The sequence below is a fragment of the Heterodontus francisci genome, chromosome 18, assembly GCF_036365525.1.
Source record: "Heterodontus francisci isolate sHetFra1 chromosome 18, sHetFra1.hap1, whole genome shotgun sequence".
NCBI classification, from domain to species: domain Eukaryota; kingdom Metazoa; phylum Chordata; class Chondrichthyes; order Heterodontiformes; family Heterodontidae; genus Heterodontus; species Heterodontus francisci.
Window position 1 is genome coordinate 62,627,720 of NC_090388.1, and position 23,631 is coordinate 62,651,350.

The 23,631-nt window shown below is 41.9% G+C and overlaps 1 protein-coding gene across 3 annotated transcripts in view; it reads right to left on the reverse strand.

Annotated features, from left to right (window-relative positions):
- Positions 1–23,631, reverse strand: part of scube1 (signal peptide, CUB domain, EGF-like 1) — a 459,167-nt gene that overhangs the window by 46,777 nt on the left and 388,759 nt on the right. For all 3 annotated transcript variants that reach the window (XM_068050870.1, XM_068050868.1, XM_068050869.1), the window contains 3 exons: positions 17,486–17,605; positions 12,575–12,667; positions 3,987–4,103 (listed from right to left, as the gene is read on the reverse strand). In XM_068050870.1, coding sequence (XP_067906971.1) covers positions 3,987–4,103; positions 12,575–12,667; positions 17,486–17,605 — 330 coding nt within the window. The remainder of the gene's footprint in view (positions 1–3,986; positions 4,104–12,574; positions 12,668–17,485; positions 17,606–23,631) is intronic.

A 23,631-nucleotide genomic window follows, 5' to 3' on the forward strand; every position in this document is an offset into this window, starting at 1 on the left:
AACATTACAAAAATATTTATTTCAAGGTTCTTCTTTCCTTCACATTTTACTGAATGTTTTAATGCTTGAAGATGTGGGATGTTCACAATAGAGAATTTCAGGCACCTAAAATTAGCTTCAGGTATAGTACAGTTAGATACAGAGTAAAGGTCCTGTCACAATGTACCACCCTGTTTCTAAAGGGCTGTTACATTTTCCATTTCCCATATCAGTCATAATTGTGGCCTTTCTGAGCAAAACTGACAATCTAACACCAGTAAAGGAGCCATTTTGTGTTGTTGGCTCATAACTGCTCGAAATTGGGCTGAGAATACTTAAACCTCATTTCACACAGTCAGAGTAGACTCTAATCCCATTGGTCAGGTTGGGTTTGATCCAAGTCACAAGTCCCCTAAAGTGTTCACTCTTTTAAAAAAGTAAAATTGTACAACACATGCTTACTGCTCAGGTCAACTTTAGCTCATGAATAACTTTATCACTTATTAGCTATCTGGTCAGCCTTACTAGCTATGGCATTCCATTTTATATATATAAATAAAAGGCATTGCATTCTCTTACAACTTGCTATGAAATACACAGTATATTTGTTCAAATTGCCTGCTACAATCAAGGCAATCTGCTGCCTGATTGAAATGGAACTACCATCACTGTTTATTTTATTTAAAACCAAGAAATTATTGATGAATGACTTGGCCTGGAGTGCCTCAGCTCGGCTTCCTTTCAATGCCAATGTGCTGCTGATAGAATGGAAACAACTTGGCATGTGCAATCTGATATGCTGCTAATCAACTTTGGATAGCAAGTGTAGCAATGGAGATGATTATGAAAAAATGGAATGATTTCCAATCGATAAGCCTATAATGAATGACACATTTTATATAAACGGTAATATGCTTCTGAAATTAAACTGATAGTAGTGCAATCCCAGTCAGCCGATGCCTTATATTTTCTGGTCTCACATCTGCACTACCCTTAACTATCTCATACTGCTCTTATGCAGTGGGGCACCAGGAGAACTCAAATTAAAGTTTTGATGTGATAAGAGAAGAACATTACGAGAAACATATTTGGCAGCAAGTTTATTGGATAATAGCTGGCTGGCAGTCAGACACATAGCAGTCATTGAGTTGAATGCTTCTGATGACAAATAATTTTGTTCTTTTGTAGTATAGGGTGAGTAGTGTTTGTTAACAAAGCTCATTTCACTTTTTTTTTTGAAGAGAGCTCAGTATTGTTCTTCAGCTGATAGACAGTGAAGTTTTTGAATAACCTAAGTGGAAGGATAATACAGATAAAAATGACATTGTACCTGAAGGTATACACTAATACCAGTGGAGAGGGGAGGAATGTATTTAGTAGTCACACAAGATACAGGAAAATAATAGGTAGAAACCAATAATTACACAATAAGGCTGTAACTCAATTTTGGGGCTCTGAAAATGTTTTTAAACATTTAATCACAACTGCCTGACTGAAATGCTATCTTGTAACTCACAACCAGACATAATTTGCATTACTGTAAATAGGAAAATGGCTCAAAAGGCAACAGCTTAACAACTAAATTGCAGAGAAACAGACTCTTAAAGTTTGAATAAAACTTATAAAAAGTGCATTTTAAAATGCTGGACCAATGAATAAAAAAAATTGGAATATACAAATCTGAATGTATCTTCAGACAGTCAGTGGCTTTTATGACGTTATATAATATTACAATGATGTGCTATTAGCAGCAGCGTTTATTTTATTGATTGTGTCTGATGCATTTAAATGCAGAACATGGTTAGCCTAATGCATGAAAAATGTGCACTTCACAATTCAAACATCAGAACAGTCCTTTCCGTGTTATGATTCAAATGGGAGGCTTTTATTGAAATCCAAGATTTATCAAATTTTCAGATCTGCATATAATGGAGACTTTGTAAGTCAACATGGAGCAGAACTTTCTGCAAAGATAATAGTATGTGAATGATGCACACCCTTATTAAAGTACAAATTGGCCAGAAACTTGTGGCAAGGAAGACACACCCCTAAGTTGCTCGCTGATTTGTGCTGTTCAGCCATTAGCTTTACGAAAACGCCATCTCACCTTTAATCTCCTCATGAGCTTCATGAAGTTTCTGCATTTTCACATTAATTGTTCATTAAACTCACCACAGAAAGTTAAGTTTAATAATTAATAGAGTAAGTACCCTTTTTAAAATGTGATAATTATTAATGACTGCCAGTCAATCTCTCAGAAAGTGAACAACTAAAGGTGTGGAGTCACTTTCCTTCAGGCAGTGATTAGAAAAATTAAACTCAAAACTTCATTTTTTCTTACTTTTCCTTTTGTCTTTTTTTCTCTCTTAATCCATTCTTTCTTTTCTTCTCTTTCTCTTCCTATAGCAGATTTATATTGAATTCACCCACTCTAATTCATCCTGCTCAGTCCTTAAATCTCATTGATTAAGGAGATACCCTGTTGGTCCCATTGTTCCCCAAGATCCCAGATACCCTGTGGCACTCAATGTGCCATTATCAGCTCACACTTCTAGCAACTTACAGAGCAAGGCATACTTTAAGTTAAAGGTTGCAGAAAAATGTCCAACTAATTGAGCTCACCACAAGGCACCCCACTCCAGAAAATTCCAGCCCACTGTCTTTGTAAATAAGTAAATAAGACTTACTTTTTTCTAACTTTAGATAAAAATCAGAAGAATGTACATCATGTTATTTACAATAATGGGCTGTAACAGAGTATCTAATGGAATCTGTTGTTAGTCTTGCACCTGCACCCTTCAGCTCAAAACATTTTTGCCCACTAAGTTGCTGAAAGTGCAAGCTGTTAACGGTGCAGCAGAGCAAACAGGGCATTTGGGACCCAAGTGAACAGGACAACCAACAGGGTATTGCTTAACCAATGAGATCTAAGGATTAGGAAATAAATACAGGAAAGACTGAGAAGGAGGGTGAAGTAAATGGGTAAAATCAATGTCAAATCATGTCCAGATAGAGAAATATAGAGATGGAAAGAAAAACTGGATTGAGAAAAAAGAAGCCAAAAAGGAAAAGAAAGAAAACATTTTAAATTTGACATTTTTAGTTAATTTTCAATTAAAGTTGTTAAAATGGTAATCAGTCTTGTAATCACAAGAGTTAACTTTCCGTGATGAGTTTAATGGGCAATTTATGGGCAAATACAGCAAATTCCTAAAATAAAAGTTGGGAGGCTAAGGGTGCAACGTGTTTTCACGAAATACATCAGACAGCAACTTTTGGATATTCACATTTAGCTGCTCATCTGCTCCTGACCTTAAGTTGCTGTATCATTTACCCATAATTAATAGCGAGTGTCATTATTCTTTCCATTAAAAAAAGTATATTTGCCAACAAATTCTGGCCCAGTGTCATGCTTAAGATTTGATCATGAATTTATGGTGTGCAGACAAATTTAAAATTGACTTGTTAAACTCTTTTCCATGAAGTTGGTGCCCTTTAGGAATTTGATTTTGTAGAGTAAAGCCATATGATTTTAAACATCTATTGATCTGTGCAAAAGAACAACTTTATTAATATGCTTCAAGTAGCTAAATGACTGAAAACAATACCTTCCGCACCAGGGAGAGAAATAAATGATTTTTAGTTGAAATATTACAGATCAATAGGAATGGATGATACTGTACTGGGGAATTAAGATTGGCAGGAGCACAGGTGCATTCCGTTACTTTTATTCCTTCACTGTTTTAACAGATGTTTAAGCTGTTGCTTCCTTTTGTTGTTACTTTTGATTTCAAAAATCACTACACAGCCTCAGTAAATATTTGAACACTCCATCACTCTAACAGATAATGATAAATTGAACCTTTGTATTAAACTCATAAGTTCTCAATGACAAAAATATGTTTGAGTACCTTTTGGATCCTTGTTTATCCCGATATACATGTTTAAACTTAACAGTGCAGGCATGACTCAATCACTATTCATATTAATATAAGACTGTAACATACCTGATATAGTTTGTTTCAGACTATCCTTAACCTTTTCCTTATTACGTGGTCGTAGATGGCATTTGGCATCCTTGATCTTGAACCTAGCTTTTTGTTTTATTGGAGGTGCTAAAGGATCTGAAACAAACAATGGATGTCTTCAGGATCAAAGGATATAGGTTTAAATTAACATGCCTCAATTGAAACTAAATATTAGCAGAAACTTTTGTTGTCCCACAGCATTGTAAATGTGTGCACAGACTTCCAGGAACATCAGTTGATTTGTTACTTAACTCCTGCACACAGATATTGGATAAATAGTATGGTTTAGAATAGGATTGGAGGCTTTAGTAGGGCTAAGTACAGTCTTAGATGATCAAGTACTTCATGGAAAACAAGAGTCCTCTGCTGCTAAGCCATTGGGCAAAGAACATCTGTGGAAAACAGTGGGCTGGATTTTATTGGGGTGCCGTGCTCCGCGGTGGCGCCCTTAAAACTCAGTGGCGTGCCCGCATTCGCCAACCGCCGCTGAGCCCCCACAATATTAATCACAGAGGCCCATTTCCATAGAGGCCGCTTGTTGCCCCCCACAACCCCTCCCCCCCCCAACAATATTACGCGGAGTGAGGCGGGACATTCGGCGCAGCGAGCGTTTTGACAGTTGTGCAGCAGGGGCTGGGCCCTCTTTCAAGCGCCCCAGCATCTGCTTCCTGACAACCGTCAAATAAATACTTACCTGACTGCTAAAGAGTGGGGCTGCTGTCAATCTGGCAGCAAAGCAGAAAGTGCTGCAGAAATCCAGCAGGTCAGGCAGCATCTGTGGAGAGAGAAGCAGAGTTAACTTGTCCAAGTTCACAGACCTGAAAGTTAACTCAGCTTCTCTCTCCACAGATGCTGTCTGACCTGCTGAGTGACCCCAGCACTTTCCGCTTTGCCGTCACATACTTACCCTGCTGTGGCCCAGTGTCCTGTGAAGTTGCGATCTTCTTCTCCCACTCAAATGTACCATTCCTTCTTGTAGGCGTGCTGCAGCTGGGTGAATAATCTCAAATTTGCACATTCCAGGACGTGAGACTTAAATTGACCATAAAAGGTATTACAGAGGTTTACAGAGAACACACTGAAACAAATGGGAATGCGTGAGTGTCACAGCAATGTAAATACGTCTTTCACTAAATGTTCCTCAGCAACAGTGGCGCAGTGGTTAGCACCGCAGCCTCACAGCTCCAGTGATCCAGGTTCGATTCCGGGTACTGCCTGTGTGGAGTTTGCAAGTTCTCACTGTGTCTGCGTGGGTTTTCTCCGGGTGCTCCGGTTTCCTCCCACAAGCCAAAAGACTTGCAGGTTGATAGGTAAATTGGCCATTAGAAATTGCCCCTAGTATAGGTAGGTGGTAGGGAAATATAGGGACAGGTGGGGATGTTTGGTAGGAATATGGAATTAGTGTAGGATTAGTATAAATGGGTGGTTGATGTTCGGCACAGACTCGGTGGGCCGAAGGGCCTGTTTCAGTGCTGTATCTCTAATCTAATCTAAACATGTGTGTCCTTTTCTCTGTGTGAATGATGTGTGCCAGCATGTAGCGCCAATGTCACATCCCTTTGCACCATTGGCCTTTCAGAAGAGCCAACATATGCAATAACATCATTGCCATGCCACCATTACACATGAGTGTCTCCATGGATGCAGTGACATGGACATTGGCTCAGTCAGCTGCAGCCTCTAATGGTTTACACAGGGGGATGCTGCAGATGTGGACAGCAGGTGAGCGAGGGTGATGTGTGGCTTACAGAGCTCAGGCTGGTTCCTATGGAGCAGACGGCCTTTGTCTGTTAAGCCACTTCCGTACATCCCTAGCTCACTGCTAGCCCTGCGTGCAGAGCCTGGGTGCCATCTGCCCTCCCATGCGTCTTTCATGTTGTAGGTCCTCAGTGGCCTCATAGTCAGAGAAGGAATCCTGTTGACATCTCTCCTCATCATGCAAAGCAGCAAAGAAAGGAGCTGGCCTTTTCGGTCCGTAGTACAGGGCATCACCCTCTCCATCCAGGCATTGCAGGACAGTGGCTCTTTCAGCATGCCGATCTCCTGCTCAATAGTGGCTCATGTAGCTCAGTGGCTGGCGTTGCATCTCTCCTCTGAAGCAGTGGTGGAGTCTCTCACTGGAGTCAGGAGCCATGTCTCCAAGAAGCCACCCCTCCATATGAGCCAGTTCAGTGAACAGCAGTGGCAGACGTGACTAGCGCAAGACCCAGGTGACATGGCAGCTGCCTGAGAAGTGATCATACATTTGTTGCAAGCATCTGCGGTGTTCACATACCAGCTTCACCTAGATTGAAAGGGCTCCTTTAATGGTGACATCTGCAGGTGGTAGCCTGGTAGTAGGCCTGATGGCCACATGAGTGCAGTCTATGAACATTACGACCTATGGTTCTCTGGCAATGGTGCCAGAACCAATGGCCCTCTGGACCTGGCTGTGAGAGTCCATCCTGAAGTGGACATCCTCACTGGCCCTCCAGTGCAGGGCGTTGGTGACCTCCCTGATGCAGCTGACTGTGTGACTCCACAAAGGTCTCTGGTGAGCCCCTAAAAGGCTGTAGAGGCGTCAAGCTTGAGAACCGCTGCCATTATGAGGCACAAAGGCATGGGATCTCCACCGGAGCCCATGGACTGCAGGTCTTCCTTGAGCAGGGCACAGAGATGTGTCACCACCCTCTCTATATGCGCAATCTCCTCTGACACTGGTGGCATCCGATGGCATGTCAAGTGGGGCCTGTAGATGTATTGCAAACGTAATGGCGAGCTCCCCTTGGGGGCTGCTGCTCACGACCGGGGGCCTCAACGTGGATCGCACCTGCCTGTTGATATTGCCTCTGGTGCATACGGATCCTCACGTGCAGAGGATCACACAATGTAGGATGAGCCATACCTACTTCCATGTGACAATTAAAGTTGAACCCTTCATGTATTCGAAGGTTCCTAAAAGGGCAGGGATTGGTGATGATGGGTACATCAGCTGCTTTCCTGGATCAACTATGTAGCGTGCCATGGCATTGCCCATTTTGGCCAACACTCAGTGGCACAGCATGACCACATCAACATCCTACCAGCTGAATCGATTGCCCCCACCATCCATATAACCTTAATGCTCCTGCCCTTTCTGGAACCCTTGCCTCACACAGGGTGACTAGTGTGCCATTACTCCCTCACAAACACAAACAAACAGTGCGTACACTGTTAGCGGAGGGATGGTACACGGTACCTCCCTTCATACCAGCACAGCTTTCCCTCCAGTAATCCCAGACCCCCTCCCTTTAAGAATGCAGAGTTAGACCCCTGTGTACCCCACCTCCCTCCTCCCTTTAAGAATGCAGAGTGAGACCCCTGAATATCCCCCCTCCTCCCTTCCAGAATACAGAGTGAGACCCCTGAATATTCCCCCTCCCTCCTAGAATGCAGAGTGAGACCCCTGACTATGCCCCCTCCTTCCCGTAATGCAGAGGGAGACCCCTGAATAACAGAACTTACCTTTGCTTGCGACAAGTTCTGCCTCTGAGGACCCGCCGGCTTTTCAAATCATGAACAGGACGGCATGTAACGGCCGCCCGTTCAGCAAAAAATCCGGAAGTGTCAATGGAGGGGCGGTGGGCTCCATAATCAGCAAAGGTAAGTACTCTTTACCATATGCTAATTGTGGTGCCGCTGCCGTGTGACCCACACCGTCAAGGGACCGGTAACATTCAGCCCAGTAAGTCAGAGATGAGCAGAAACAATAAATTCCATCAGAAGAATAATAGGCCATTATAGCTCATTGTACTGTGCCATTTCAAGCTCCACTCTAGACATCTAAAGTAATGCCATTTTCCTGCTCTTTCCTCATAACCTTAAATACTTCTTTCTTATCTGGCTCCCTCTTAAATAGTCCTCAATTAATTTTGGGATCAGGGAGTATTTATGCAGAACATTTCCTTAGCAGATTAAATAGTGTTACGAAAGTGCTTCAATTTTTTGCTAAATGTTTTGGGGACTCATATTTAAATGGTGGAAATGGATTTGATTTTGGAAGGCTGAAGATTTCATAGATGCTGGACTTTGTTTTGTTGTTGACAGTTCACTGAAAGGACACTGAGATGTTGTGTTTGAAAACAACCTATACTGGATGTCACATGCCTTATGATAAATAAACAACAGAAACCTTGGTGACCTGGGGAAGATGTTTGCAGAGAAGTGACAAGTTAAGATTTATGAGGGTCAGGAGGTTCTGTCTGGCTGTTTGTGGTTTTGCTTCTGAGATATTCTTTTCAGTTCAGTTGGGGTGTGGACTGTGTTTGAAAAACAGTTGAAGATCAACCTGCCAAGGACTAAACCCCCAGCTCATCTTTCCTGCACCTCTCTGAGAGGTTCAGTGTGCCAGCTCCTCTTACCTCCTGCCTTTCACAGTGTGAAACCTGAGTGAGATAGTGGAAGCCCCTGGTGCCACCTTTCTCCTAGAAAGCCTATCAGACTATTTCTCAACATCTCCAGAATGAACTGTTTCTGAAAAGATCCCAGTGACCCATCATCGTATACCTAGATGCCAGACCAAAAGGGACAACTGACATCCTTCCCTTTCTTCTCTTTTTCCTTCAAGAATTAACGAGTATTTGGCCAAAGCATTTTTTTGTTGTCTTTTTCTTGTAACGGACTGGGCAGAGAGAATTTCTGTATTTTTTTCAGTGTGTGTGCGTGTGAGTTTGTGTGTTGGGTATTTTAATCATATTTCAATCTGTGTGTTAATGCTTTGCTTCGTTACCGGATAAGTCTTCTTTTATAATAAACAGATAATTTTGTTGACTATTAAAGAAATGTGGTTGGTGTATTTTATTCTGGGATAAAGAGTAGAGTATATGACTGACCGTATCGGTAACTGGGTAAACAGTTTAATATTTGCTGTGACCTGTGGAGAAGTGGAAGTAGAAAAGACAGTGCTCTCCTCCCACCTCGGTCGTAACATATAATTGGGGGCTCTGTGCTGGATAACCCAAAAGCCGATAACGTGCAATTGTAAGTGGGGTAATGATAATTGAAAAGAGGAAAAGGAAAAACCAGGTTTCTTGTACATTAATTTAAAGTTTGCACTACCAGAATGTCTTGATCAGTTGTTATGACCTTTCTGGAGAAGGAGGACTTATCCCTGAGTGATTTGAGAAACTTAACCAAGGTTAAGCTAATAGCATTGGCAGCAAAATTGGAGTTAGAGTTAAAACTAGGAGCTAAGAAAGCAGACATAATTGAAGTAATAGCACAGCATTTGAAATTGGAAGAAAAAGGTGAACCAGATGATAGTGCAGTTGAATTAGCTAAACAATTTAGTTGCAGATGAGGCAGCTTGAACTTGAGAAAGAAAAAGAAATGGAAATGAAAAAACTTGAGCTTGAGCAGAAAAAAGAATTGGAAAAACTTAAGCTTGAACAGGAAAGAGAATTGACAATGAAAACACTTGACAGAGAGGAAAGGGCAAAAGAGAGAGCATTTCAAAGAGTAACAGAAGAAAGGGAATTCAAAGTTAAAAAGCTGGAACTAAGTCAAAAGAGTGGTCTTGGCTCCAAGGAAAATTCTGGTGAGGAACGATCTGACTCTAGCCCAGGACCCAGTGGAGAGCTGTTTAAATTTGTGAAAGCTTTTCTGAAGTTTGAGGAAAGGGACGTAGAGACATTTTTCATTTCTTTTGAAAAGATAGCCAAACAGATGAAGTGGCTGAAGGAAAGCTGGACACTTCTTATGCAGAGTAGGTTGATGGGCAGAGCTCATGAAGTTTATGCCATGCTTTCTGAGGAGGCTTCTGCAGATTATGAGATGGTAAGAAAGGCTATTCTCACTGCTTATGAGTTGGTCCCTGAAGTGTACAGGCAGAAATTTCAAAACCTCCAGAGACAGCCTGGGCAGACTTATATAGAATTTGATAGGGTAAAACAAATTAATTTTGATCGTTGGATGCGGGCACTAAAGGTAGAGGCCACGTATGAGGCCTTAGGAAATTAATTCTCCTGGCAGAATTTAAAAATTCACTCCCTCCGTTGGTACGAACCCATGTAGAGAACCAAAAGGTTTCAACAGCCAGTTAGGCAGATGTGATTGCTGATGATTACAAGCTTATTTACAAGCCCAAACCCTTTGTGCATCACCCACAAATCCGAGAATGATAGAAGGTGAGAGGCTGAAGGGAAGGCAAGTAGCTGGAGACAAGAAGGGACAGCTGGGAATGCACCAGGATCTCCTCCTCAGGCCAGATAGGAAGATGCTCAGGGTGGCAGTGAGGTCTGAAAGCCTAAGTTTTACCATTGCCACAAGGTGGGACACCTTTGGGCAGAATGCAGGACATTCAGACTTATTAGGGTATGCAAAGCCAATGTAGAGAGAGAGGCCCTGACCGAGAGTATGACAGATCAGGCTATAGCTCTGATTGCAGCTGTAAGGCCAAGTACAAAAGCCGCTGTGAGTGCGGGGGTCGTGAATAAGATACCTGAGATTTATAGGGAATTCTTGTCAAAAGGAAAGGTAACTCCTTATCCCTCAAGTGAGGCAGGTAAACCTATAGTTATACTTAGGGATGCTGGAGCCACCCAAATTCTTTTGCTGGGGAGAGGCATAACTTATCCACTAGAGAGTGCACTGAATGCCAAAGTTTTAGTGAATGGTATCAGCGGGGAGTATATACCTGTACCTTTGTATCGGGTGCACCTGGCAGAGAGTTATGAATGCCAGAAATGGATTGTATGGTGAGACGGGAAGGGCAACATTTTCGGAGGGTGACTGAGAGGCATGGGTGTGAGATGGCACAAAGATGAGAATGAATCTGAGTGCTGGCTGTTCAGATGGGGATGTGAGAAAGTGCTGAGAGAGAGATGAATGGAGCTGCAAGATGTGTTAGGCTGAGGAGTGTTCTGCAGGAGAATGCTGAGAAAGTCAAGTGTGGGATTTGGCCAATGTTCCCTTGAAGCTGCATGAGTGTGCAGCTGCGCAGCAATTGGCAATGTGCCACGTAGTACAACAATCAGGCCAGGCACAAGCAAACAGAAATTATAGGGAACACTGGGATTGGCAGAGGAAATGCTATGCCACTCAAATTCCCTACCCCACTGAAGTCCTTGAACCTCTTGGGTACTGTCTCCAGGTTCGAGGGGCCACACTCCTGCTGCTCACTTCCTCAGCCACTTCCATCCATGCTTGCTTGGTTTGACAGGTTGGCCTCTTCCTCCCATCCCTGACAAACATCACCTCATTTCAGTCCCTCAGATCCCACAGCTGAACCTCCAGGCACGAGACCAAGACCAGGGAAGTAGCCTTACCAGATGTCCTTTGCATTCCTGTGATTGCTGAAGCCACAGGAATCAATGGACGGTTCAGCCAGTCTGACCCCTGCTGGGGTCCCTTTAACTAGAAATCCTTCCCTTTGACAGATTTGAGCGTAATCCCACCCACCCTCTCTGAGTGGCCAGGAAACCCGGAAGTGGGATTCTAATGCTGTGGTTCAGTTAAAGAGCCTCGGCAAAGCCCGCTGACAGAGCATACATGTCCCCAAACCACTTCTGACCTCACTGTGCGGAGGTCTGTTCTTTTAAGATTCTGCCATTCTCTCTGTATGTCTGTGCAAAATTGGCATTAGTTTGCTTAAATGTTTGGGCTTCTGATGAGTCTTTATGTAGCATGTTTATAAATTGGCACACTCATAACCAAGAAAATGCTGCAGAATCCACTCCAAACCTCTTCAGCATGGTTTTCACATCTGGTAGGATGCTGATACTTGGACCATATAGTTGTAGAACTACTCTTTCATTAGAATGAGCTTTAATGTCCTCAGTGTCCTGGGACCACAAAACGCATTACCTGAGTGGGAGCAATTGTACTTTCCACCCATGCTTCTGGATGTCTGCAGGAGTATCATTATGACAGAACTCTGCCTGCTACGTGGAGTGTAGAATCACACCAGCTCAAGTGTAAACTCTACAGATCTCTCACATTCCTGGTAGCTGTCAAAGGATGAAGCATATGCATGTACCATGTAAACACAGAATTAATCAGATTAATTTGCTTTAGTGGTCTGAACGAACATGCAACCACTCAACTATTGGAGCAGCAACTGCACATTTCAAGACAGGCTCGTGCATTGAGAAGAGGAAGGTGGGAGGATGAGACCAAGGAAGTATTAGTTTAGACAACACCAAGTTCCAAATGTTTGGGAATTTTGAATGATTAATTGTTGTTGCCAATATTGTGGGATTGTAACCTTTTGTTTATAATACTGAGAGAAGTGCATTTTCACTCCCATTAAAAAGGCTGGGGTTTTATGGACAATTTTGAGGTCACTATGGTTCTGTGGTATTCATTTTCCAGACCAAAAATTAAGTAAAGCAATAAAGTACAAAATAAAAGTTTCCACTTCAGTGTCTTGAAACTGAACTTTAATATTTTCTTAATCGTAAGTACTGAGAGACTGAAATTGAAATACAGAAATGCCATTCCAACACAGTCAGATGAGCAATGAGGTGAATCGACACTGAGTGGTGAAACATTACCTTCCCTGTGGTGCGCTGCGTATTTTATTTCAGACCAACCCTGTTTGAGATGTTTACCTGCACAGCTGGGTAGAGTTGCATTTCGCTTCTGTGAGGATTTTGTTGGCTGTATTGAAACTCCACAGCTAAACGTATAGCTGTTTTCAGAATCTAAATGAAGAAAAGGTTGGCTATTAGAGAAAGATGGAAAAGTGGAAGTGAAAGCCCCTTTGTTCAAGCAAATGAATAAATAAACTTGAACTTTATTTACCTTTCCAATTTATTGAGTTTAATTGCTACTTGCCACACTATTGCTGTACCCTTGTTGCTTTGCATGATTCTCCAAAGAAAATAGGGACCCCTAGGTAACATTTTCCTAGCCCCATGCCAATTTGCTGTCAGGTTGTTTACTAAAAGATGCACACCACTTTCTTTCCTTTCCCTTGTCCTCTGTTGCAGAAAAACACCTCACATTCACTGCTTGACTTCAATGTGGTTTTGCCTGGGTCCTAAAAATGAGAGGCAGTGTATGCTTACTTTACACTTGCTGTAACATGAAAAGCCTACTGACCCATTAGAGTAATGACCACTACCTTATCAGCCAATTCCATGTAAAGTGATTATTTAACATAACCCCATCTTCATAATGTTGCCTTTCTATATAAGACAGGTATTTCCCAAAGTAGCTGAGTTGATCATATTAAGAATTTAATTGGCATATAATAAGTTAAATTTATAAAAAAATAAACTAAAACCACTTTCAAAAACTGCTGGAAACTTTTAGCGCGACTTTCTCAAAACAACTTTACTTTTCTATAGTTCTACAACAGTGCAACTGATGAGCCATAGAAAATTCTAACTACAAATCCTGCTTCCAAGTCCCTATAGTAATGTGTGTGTGTGTGTGTGTGTGTGTGTGTGTGTGTGTGTGTGTGTGTGTGTGTGTGTGTGTGTGTGTGTGTGTGTGTGTGTGTGTGTGTGTGTGTGTACTGGCTACAAATCACTCAACAGAAACAGCTGTATGATCAATAGCCATGATTTTGTGCTCAGTGCAAAGTGATGGCTCTTGCTGTTGACCTCAAAGAAAGCTGCCCACAAAGACCTAGTGATCTTTGTGCTGTGGATTTCTCCTTTCCCAATGTTAATTTAATTCTGGTGCCAAACATAGGGTAGCTCCAGCATCCAACAACAGTATCATGTAGGCTAAGCAGCCAAATACATTGAAGGATTCTCACAGATGGCAAACTAGCAAGTAAAATCCATTGATTATCCTTCAGCTTTTGATCATTTTACAGACAACAAAATAAAATTGGGATTTAGGTAAATGCTAAAATATTATAAACTTAAAAATAAGCAATTATTATGTTAAAAACCTAAGAAATTTTATCATAATGGAGAAATTTGACATTCCACAAATATTGCTTGTGAAAAATGAGTTTTCAGGGCCAGAGAGGTTGTTCATCAATAACTATTACTTCGTACACTGCAAAACCCAGTTATTCCTTATTCAACAAGGTGTAACTTTTTGGGATTTTTATAGCAAGGTTAAAGCATAACCATTGGAACTGCATGTCAATTCAAGTGATTTCTAAAAATTTCCATCTGTGGTGACTTCAACAGCGCACACTATAGAGGAGCAGGGAATTACTGACAGCAACTTCTGTCTGCATTTAACCATGTTTGTGCTGATGCCAGAAGTTGCTGTTAATTTCACAGCTGTAATGATGGCAAACACTGACAGTTCTGCCATCATTACAACCACAAAAGACAGCCCTATGCATTTCTACTCAACAAGCACCACCTCATTTTCATTTGGTGGCACGAGTGTTAGTGTCAATATCCTCTCGCTAGACTGTGGCCCACTTACTTGTAGATTAACTGGCTGCACCATCAGCTGACTCAAGTAATTTTAATTTTAATTCAAATTGTTATGATCTGGAATGCAATGCAATGGGTGGTGGAAGCAGATTCAATGGTAACTTTCAAAATGGAATTGGATATATATGTGAATGGATAAATATGCAGGGCTATGGTGAAAGAGCAGGGGAGTAGCCCTTTCAAAGGCACAATGAGCCAAACGACCTCCTTCTGTGCTGCATGGTTCTAAATATAAGACTGAAGAAAACACTATAGATTATTTTTCTGTTATTATTCATAGACTACTCTGAAAACTGCTTCAATTATAATTGGAGAATGTCAACTACTTGAAAGAAATCTAAATATATTGCAGAACCTTGTTATTAGAAACCTCCCCAGGTTATACTTTGATCTTGGTAGAATCTTTATTGCAGCCTGTAGAGATCTTGAGCCTCATTAATTGCCTTGCTAATCCCCACAAGCTTGTAATAACAAAGTTTGGCAGTATTTGAATCCCATTTAAAACTCTGCTCAAGTGCAGCAAGTCAACAAACATTTTAGATTTTTATAAAGTATATTTATACTGTGATAAGTACTACCATTCCATTGTACTCATGTTGCTTCTAGTTATATGCCTCAAGGACTGGTAACAAATAAAATACTATAGCTGAGTATATGACATTTTCTGCTTATTCTATAAAAAGAAATAACAAGTTCTCTACCAGTAGGGCTGTTATTTGATGTTTGACTATGCAGCTGGTTTGACTGAATGGCTGGAATTTTCCCCACATAAAACTTTTTTCCAAATCAGGACCATTTTCGGGTCCTGACCCCACTCATGTCAGCCGTGTGCCTTCCAGCACAATCTTACAGGAGGCAGTGAATGAACAGGCTGCCTCCATGGTCACTGTCCATTGAGGGATAGCAGGTGACACTGGATGCAGGAAGGTCAATTAGAACGGCTGAAGGGAGGAATGGCCGGCAGCCCCATTGAGAATCATGTGTGCTGCTCAGAAATATGAAGAAGGAAAGAGCAGCACAAGATGAAGGGTCGATAGCAATGCTAGAACCGGCAGCCACATCCTGATGCCCAGTACAATCCATTCAATCCGTCTGCAGTGCTTCCAAGTGAAAGCATTTCCCAACGGATGTGCTGCAAAATAAGGTTTGGCTCTTCTAAAGTAACCTCAGAATATGTCTGTCATGTTGCTCTGACCTCCCATACTGCTCTCGCCTCCTGTGAGATGAACTGCAGCAGGGGTCCTGTGGAACGTTCGCACAATATCACTGACGTTCCAAAATATGGGGCTAACTGAACTTTTAAATAGTTTACAGAAAGTCCTGGAAATACTCAGCGGGTCAGGCAGCATTTGTGGAGAGAGAGACCTGACCTGAAATGTTAACTCTGTTTCTCTCTCCACAGATGCTGCCTGACCTGCTGAGTATTTCCAGGACTTTCTGTTTTTATTTCAGATTTCCAGCATCTGCAGTATTTTGCTTTGATTTTAAACAGTTTAATTTGCTACCTGTCGCTGCCAGGCGGATAGCCAGTGACGCTGGGAGCCCGCCTTTGGCAAAAGCACAGGGAGGTGGGAAAACGTGGGGGAGCTGGCTCCATGCGCTTCTTCCAGAATTTCTGCCCCACCCCCACCCTCCAATTCTGGCTGCATGAGGCTGGGAAAATTCTGGCTAATGTTTATGTAGAGCATTGCTGCATACACTTGGTATGTTCTTCATTTATTCCATAAACAAATATCAGTTCCTCTGCCCATATCGATGTTACTTCACAGAAGGATTTCTTTTGATTAGCAGGAGTGCTTTGGCTTCACAATACATTTTTAAAACTTTTCTTAAATTCAATAAAATCCAATGTCTTGACTATGTTCACAAATGCAGGGGTCCTTTTTAAAAAAATAAATTGGTGATTGGAAAGAAATTACAAACAATATTTGTGAATTTGGAGCTTTGCACTTGTGAGAGAGTTGCTATAACACTCCATTAAAGTAAGGCTATGTCTGTTTATAGCACAAGTGCTATTAAATACCACAATGCTTGTGTCGGTAGCTTACACAAGTGCCGCAGTGGGAAGGAAGAACTGAGGATGGGGAACTCAGATCTACAGGAGTAGAGGAATTAAAGCATGGAACAGCCAGCCATCAGTGGAGGATAAATGCACGCAGTCAGGGTTGGACTGGAAGGGATCAGTAGACAGCGGAAAGGTTGGAATAGGAAATGTATCCAGTGGGGCATGGGAAGGGGAGGAGAGGGGTAAATTGTTGAATCCTTGTTCGTCAGTGGAACAGGAGTCGGGTTAAAATTTTGCTTACTACGAAGATCTGAGGGCTGAGATCTTGTTTGGAAGGCAGAGTTGGGGTGGTTGAGGGCCAAAAAATTGCTTGAATGGATTGGAGGCTGAAATGTTTTCTGAGGGTTGTGGTGAGGACTGAAGATGAGTTCAGTGCGGGGGACAGGATTGGGGGTCAAACACTATCTTCATGGGGGTGCGAAGCAGGGGTTTGATAACCAGATCTTGCTTAGTAGAGGGGTTATAGAGCTAATAAAAGGAAACTTCCTTCACCGAGGGAATAATCTTGCTCTGTGGAAGGCACTGTAACCTTGATCAGTTGGGTGGGGTTCATAATTGCAATTCCAGTTTGCTTGTTTGGAGTTATGTTTTTTTCAACCTCACTGTGGTCAATTCATCACATAACATTCTGCTTTCAGCATCACCTTAAAGGTGCAATACCATATAACTGTTGACACTACTATTTTTAAAAATGAATAGTGCAGAACCATGATTAAATGTCAGCTTGATGCGGTCACTGTTGAATGCACTGTATTTATAAAACTGGTGGAGTGGATATTCCAACACCCTTGAGTTTGTCACATGTATGTTATTTGGTCAGATACATCCTTATAAATAGTCCTCTAAAGCCTCTATTCATCAAGTATCATCTTACATACTTCTCATTTCCCCATTTAGATTTTACCTTAGATATTAAATAAACTTGTAAACGTGCCTTTTGTGTCAACAGCATTACTATGATTTTCCCCACCCCACCAAAAGCATTTCAAATCATACACATGTCCCCACTATGATGTTTGCACAATCATTAAAAACAGAATACTGACCTGCCACAAAGAGTGCTTTTGATGGACAGGACAGAGAGCAGCTCTCTACACCTCCACTCTTACTGCAGATCAGCTGGACTTTGCGTGCAACCTTTGTATTTCGGTGACATTTCACCGCCTCTGAGGGAGAGTGAATCAATGATTACATACAAGGAATTAAGCAATAGTCACATCAATTACCATAGTACATTGTAACTTTTATTGTATTTAGAAAGATTCAGAAACAATGCACATCACCTCATCCAGTGGTAACTAGGTCTGCCACTTGAGGGATTGAAGAAATGTTTGTATGGAAGATACAAGTATCCATTCTGGATCAAAAGATGATACTATTGTTACATCCCTTGGTTATGCCGTGATACAACAGCAACCTGCATTTTTATAGCACCTTTAATATAGTAAATCACCCCAAGATGCTATAAAGCGTTATCAGACAAAATTTGACACATAAGGAGATATAATGGCAGGTGACTAAAAGTTTGGTCAAAGAGATAGACTGTAAGGAGCATTTTAAAGGAGGAGAGAGAGGTACAGAGGTGGAGAGGTTTAAGGAGGGAATTCCAAAGCTTACGGCCTAGGCATGGCTGGCACGGAGTTCTCAGAGGTTTGTAGAGCTGGAAGAGGATACTGAGATAGGGAGGGTTGAGTCCATGGAGAGATATGTCAACAAGGATAAGAATTTTAAAATCGAAGCATTGTTGGACCAAGAGTAAATGTGGGTCCGTGAGTACAGAGGTGATGGGTAAACATGATACGGGCAGCAGAGTTTTGGATAAGCTGATGTTTACAGAGGGTGGAAGATGGGAGGCCAGCCAACAGAACATTGGAATAGTCATGTCTGTAGGCAACAAAAGCATGGATGAGGGTTTCTGCAGCAGGTGGGTTGAGGCAGGGGTGGAAACAGGCGATAGTATGGAGGTGGAAGTAGGTAGTCTTGGTAATAGAGCGGATATGGGGTCAGAAGCTCAGCTCAGGGTCAATTATGATGCCGAGGTTGTGAGCAGTCCAGGTAAACCACAGACAGTGGCCAGGGACGGGAATGGAGTCAGTGGCTAGGTAATGAAGTTTGTGGCGGGGACCGAAAACAATCATTTGGGTTTTTCTAATTTTTAATTGGAGGACATTTCTGTTCATCCAATACTGATGTCAGACAAGCCGCATAACAAACCAGATGCAGTGAAGTGGTCGAGAGAGGAGATGGTGAGATGGAGCTGGGTGTCATCAACATATATGTGGAATCTGATGTTATGTTTCAGGATGATGTTGCCAAGGGACAGCGCATAGATGAGAAATAGGAGGGAGCCAAGGATATAGGTCTTGGGGAATAGTACAGGAGCAGGAAGAGAATTCTTTGCAGTACAGGTAGGTCTTAAGGCAAAACGAGTCAATTCCCATAAAAATAAGGTGCGCAGACCACTTAAGGGAGCAACTGACACCAGTAAACCTGAGAAGTATCTACAACAGACCTGAATTTGTAACAATTCTGTTGGTTCTAAATGGAGAAAATTGTTGATGAATGTTTTATAATGCAGATATATGGCATGGAATGCATTACAAAGGGATACACTTTTGCAAAATTGCTAACATTGGATTTCGATCTGATTCCATATTTTTGGGATTCAACAATCCAACTTTGGTTAGTGAGTGAATGTAACCTAGTCAATTGAATTCTGCTTTATAGGTGTGGTACAATAATTTTACAAAGTGATGGCTGGTGTACTAATGCAACAGGAAATCTGAAAGCCATGAAGATTAATGTATGCTGTTTATGCACCTCTCTTCCTGTTTTTCATCATACTGTTTCAATTTCTCCACAACGCATATTTGGTTAAAAACTATATGTTGTACGTGATCAAGCAGGGGAGTGGGACTGACTGGATTGCTCTGTGGAGAGCTGGCATGGACTCAATGGGCCGAATGGCATCGTTCTGTGATGTTAATAACTCTATATAGTGTGATGCTAATAATCTATCCATGCAGTTCCAGGAAAATAAGGGTCCTGACATTTGCAAAGGTGCCAGCAAAGATACCTGACAATCAGTGAAAAAAAACAGTGAAATTAACCAGACTTCCCAAACATAATATATAGTGCTCATGAGAGGTGAGTAATAGCAAAACAAAGCCAGAACAATTAGAGGGAGGAGAATGAACCTTTGCTTGTTGAAATAATAGGAAAATGACATAATTCATTTAATAGGTTTGTTGACCCATTTCTCCCTATAAAGCCAATGACTTGGATTATAAGTGTTTTAATCTGCAGTGAGGTTGTGTAATGCAGAATAAAAACAACAACTTGTACTTATATAGCATCTTTAACATAGTTAAAATATCTCAAGGCAGTTCACAGGAGCATGATAAAACAAATTTGGCACAGAGCCATTTGAGGATATATTAGGGCAGGTGAGCAAAAGCTTGGTCAAACAGGTAAGTTTTAAGGAGGACTTGAAGCAGGAAAGGGTGGAAGAGAGGTGGAGAAATTTAGAGAAGGAATTCCATAGCTTAGGACCTTGGCAGCTGAAGGCACGGGCCATCAACAACGGAGAAAATAAAATCTTGGCAGCTCAAGAGACCAGAATTAGAGGAGCACAGAAACTTGGAGAGTTGTAAAGCGGGAGGAGATTACAGAGATAGGGAGGGGGGAGGCCATAGAGAGATTTGAAAACAGGATGAGAATTAAAAAAATTGAAGAGTTGCCTAAATAGGAGCCAAGGTAGGTCAGCAAGCACAGGGATGTTGGGTAAATGACAATTGGTGCGAGTTAGGACATGGGCAGCAGATGTTTGAATGACCTCAAGTTTACAAAGGATTGAACATGGGATGCTGGTCAGGAGTGCATTGGAATAGTCAAGACTAGAGGTAACAAAGGCATGGACAAGGGTTTAAGCAGCAGATAAGCCAAGGCAAGGATGGAGTTGGACAATATTACAGAGGTGGAAAATAGGTGATCTTCGTGAGGATGAGAATATGTCGTTGGAAGCTCAATAAGACACCAAGGTTGCAATGTGTCAGATTCAGCCTTAGACATTTGCCAGGGAGAGAGATAGAGTTGGTGCTAGGGAACAGAGTTTGTGGCAGGGAGATAAGACAATGGCTTTGGTATTCTCAATATTTGGTTGGAGGAAATTTCTGTGCATCCAGTACTGGATGTTAAAAATTCCTAATTCCTTGGCATTTTGTAGGTTTATGTCACTTCACTGCCTCTTTTATAAAAACATAGGTCATATTTGTGTTGTTCAAGGTGAGGGAACATTGGTGCCATGGAAATGTAACACTTCTTATTTTGAGAAATTGTCAGTGTCAAGCATTTCATGTGTAGAGTGGTGAAATACCTGGTAAAATTCTCTCTACACTGCCTCAACATATCTCAGCCCCAGCATTGGGAATCAGGTGGAAAACTCTCCACTGGTTGGAGTCATACCAAGTACAAAGGAAGATGGTTGTGGTTGTTGAAGGCCAGTCATCTCAGTTCCAGGACACTGCTGCAGGAGATTTTCAGGGTACTGTCCTAGGCACAATCATTTTCAGCTGCTTCATCAATGACCTTCCCTCCATCATAAGGTCAGAAGTAGGGATGTTCGCTGTTGATTGTATCATGTTCAGTACCATTCGCAACTCCTCAGATATTGAAGCAGTCCATGTCCAGATGCAGCAAGAACTGGTCAACATTCAGGCTTGGGTTGATACTTGGGCAAGTAACATTTGTGCCACACAAGTGCCAGGCAGTGACTATCTCCAACAATAGAAAGTCTAACCATCTCCCCTTGACATTCAACAGCATTACCATCGCTGAGTTCCCCGCCGTGAACATCCTGGGGGTTACCACTGACCAGAAACTGAACTGGACCAGCCACATAAATACTGTGGCTACACGTGTAGGTCAGAGGCTGGGAATTCTGTGGCAAGTAACCCACATCCTGACTCCCCAAATCCTGACCAGCATCTACAAGGCACAAGTCAGGAATGTGATGGAATACTCTCCATTTGCCTGGATGAGTGCAGCTCCAACAACACTCAGGAAGCTCAACACCATCCAGAACAAAGCAGTCCACTTGTTCGGCATCCCATCCACCACCTTCAACATTCAGTCCCTTCATCACTGACGCATAGTGGCAGCAGTATATACCATCTACAAGATACACTGCAGCAATGCACCACACCTCTTTCGACAGCATCTTCCAAAACCGCAACCTCTTCCACCTAGAAGGACAAAGGCAGCAGACGCATGGGATCACCAACATCTGCAAGTTCCCCTCCAAGCCACACACCATCCTGACTTAGAACTATATTGTCGTTCCTTCAGTGTTGCTGGATCAAAATCCTGGAACTCCCTCCCTAACAGCACTGTGGGTGTACCTGCACCAGATGGACTGCAGCAGTTCAAGAAAGCAGCTCACCATCACCTTCTCAAGGGCAATTAGGGATGGACAACAAATGCTAGCGCTGCCAATGCTGCCCATATCCCATAAGACAAATAAAAAAAACTTCCTCACCAGACCAATGTGCAACTTTCCATTTCCCAACTGGCTATCTACCAATTAGTGCTAAATTAGGAGCACGATTGTGTTGGGTTGGGCAGTGCGTTAAGAGACAGCCATTGGAATAAAAATAGGTGGTGTTGGAAAAACAGAAAGTTGATCAGTATGTGAAAAATAAAGATAGATGAACCATTAAGGTGGAACCCTTCTTCCAAATTGATATGGTCCTCTTTTATTGTTAAAGAAAACATGGAGAGAAGGCAAAACAATCCAAATTCAGAGCAATATATGGTAATTATTTCAGAAAGTATAAGGTAATAGGCTAAATAGGCTGCAATTGGATTTTGAAATGCTGAAGATGTTGTGAAGGCATATGAAAAGGTACTGGAAAGAACAAAAGTGGGCAGTTAAATGTTTCTAAGGTGGAAGGGCAAGAGGTGGAACTTAAATGGAGAATATAGCAGAAAAAACAGCAATAGAGGGGAACTCAGATGTGAAGTGCTTTTTAGCACATTTGGATTCTGTTGAACTGTATGAGAGTAGCACTCAAGCAGATGTCTACAACTCTAAGCTTTTCACTCCCTTTTTGTTACTGTAACATTGCACCGTCCAGCCCTGCTTGTGGGCCAAATGAAAGAGGTACTTTTTCTCCATGTCTCTGACCTTAGTTCTCAAGATGACTCAAAGTCAGGACTCAGTCTGAAAATAGAGTTCATTTCATTTATTTTTGTGTTCTCTCAGTGCCAAGAGCACTGTGTTGCTGCTGCCAGGGACAATCAAATAAAAATAACTGATATTTAGAACCAGAGGGTTGAAGAATACTTATGACCAAGATATCTAAGACATTCATAATACTCAAAGTTTGTTTTGAACCCAGGTCCCAGTGATAAAATCTACTCCAACTTTTGATACTGAACATACCAGTGAAGTGAGTGAACTTACACAACATGCTTTGTGTTTAGGAATTGACACACTTTTCTTTTATCCTCTTTCTTTTAAAACTGTGTGAGACGACATTATAAAATTGCTGACCATTGCTATCAGCCTTTCTACCAGAAATTGTCATTCCGAATAATCCTCTTGGGGTGGCAAGCAAGCATTTCATTATCCAGCAATTTCCAAATTTATAAACTGTTCCCTCAATCTGATCTGTGTCAAGTTAGAACAGTGATAAGAACATTAAAATTTGTCTTAATTTACAACCAGGAAAGAGAAAAATCTGCTAGATTCGCACTGATAGTCACTATCCAATAAACAATGCGATAAGTGTACACAAGCGGACATCAGATGAGGATTGGATCATGTTCCCTATTGGCAAATAATCTGTCAGCTGTCACTGTTTAGACATAGACGTTAAGAACACCTATTTCAGGCTGAAGTACTGAATAGCGAATGGAACTGCACCTATGCATGAATAAATGCCTACAGGAAGAAAGGTGTGAGCTGATGGCAGGTTGGAATTTTGCATAACATAGATGTAGGTTGCAGCTTCATGTTCACCATTTCCTGGTCTTATTTGTGCCATTAAGGGGAGGTGCTGAGCACAGCTCAGGCATTCCCCAGTGGGAGAATAACTTTAGAAGTTTTATAGCTCAAGACAGCTTTCATGCACCTCACAGAAGTCTAGGGGAATCACTATTAACCTTTTATTGCTGTACAAATTTCTAAACT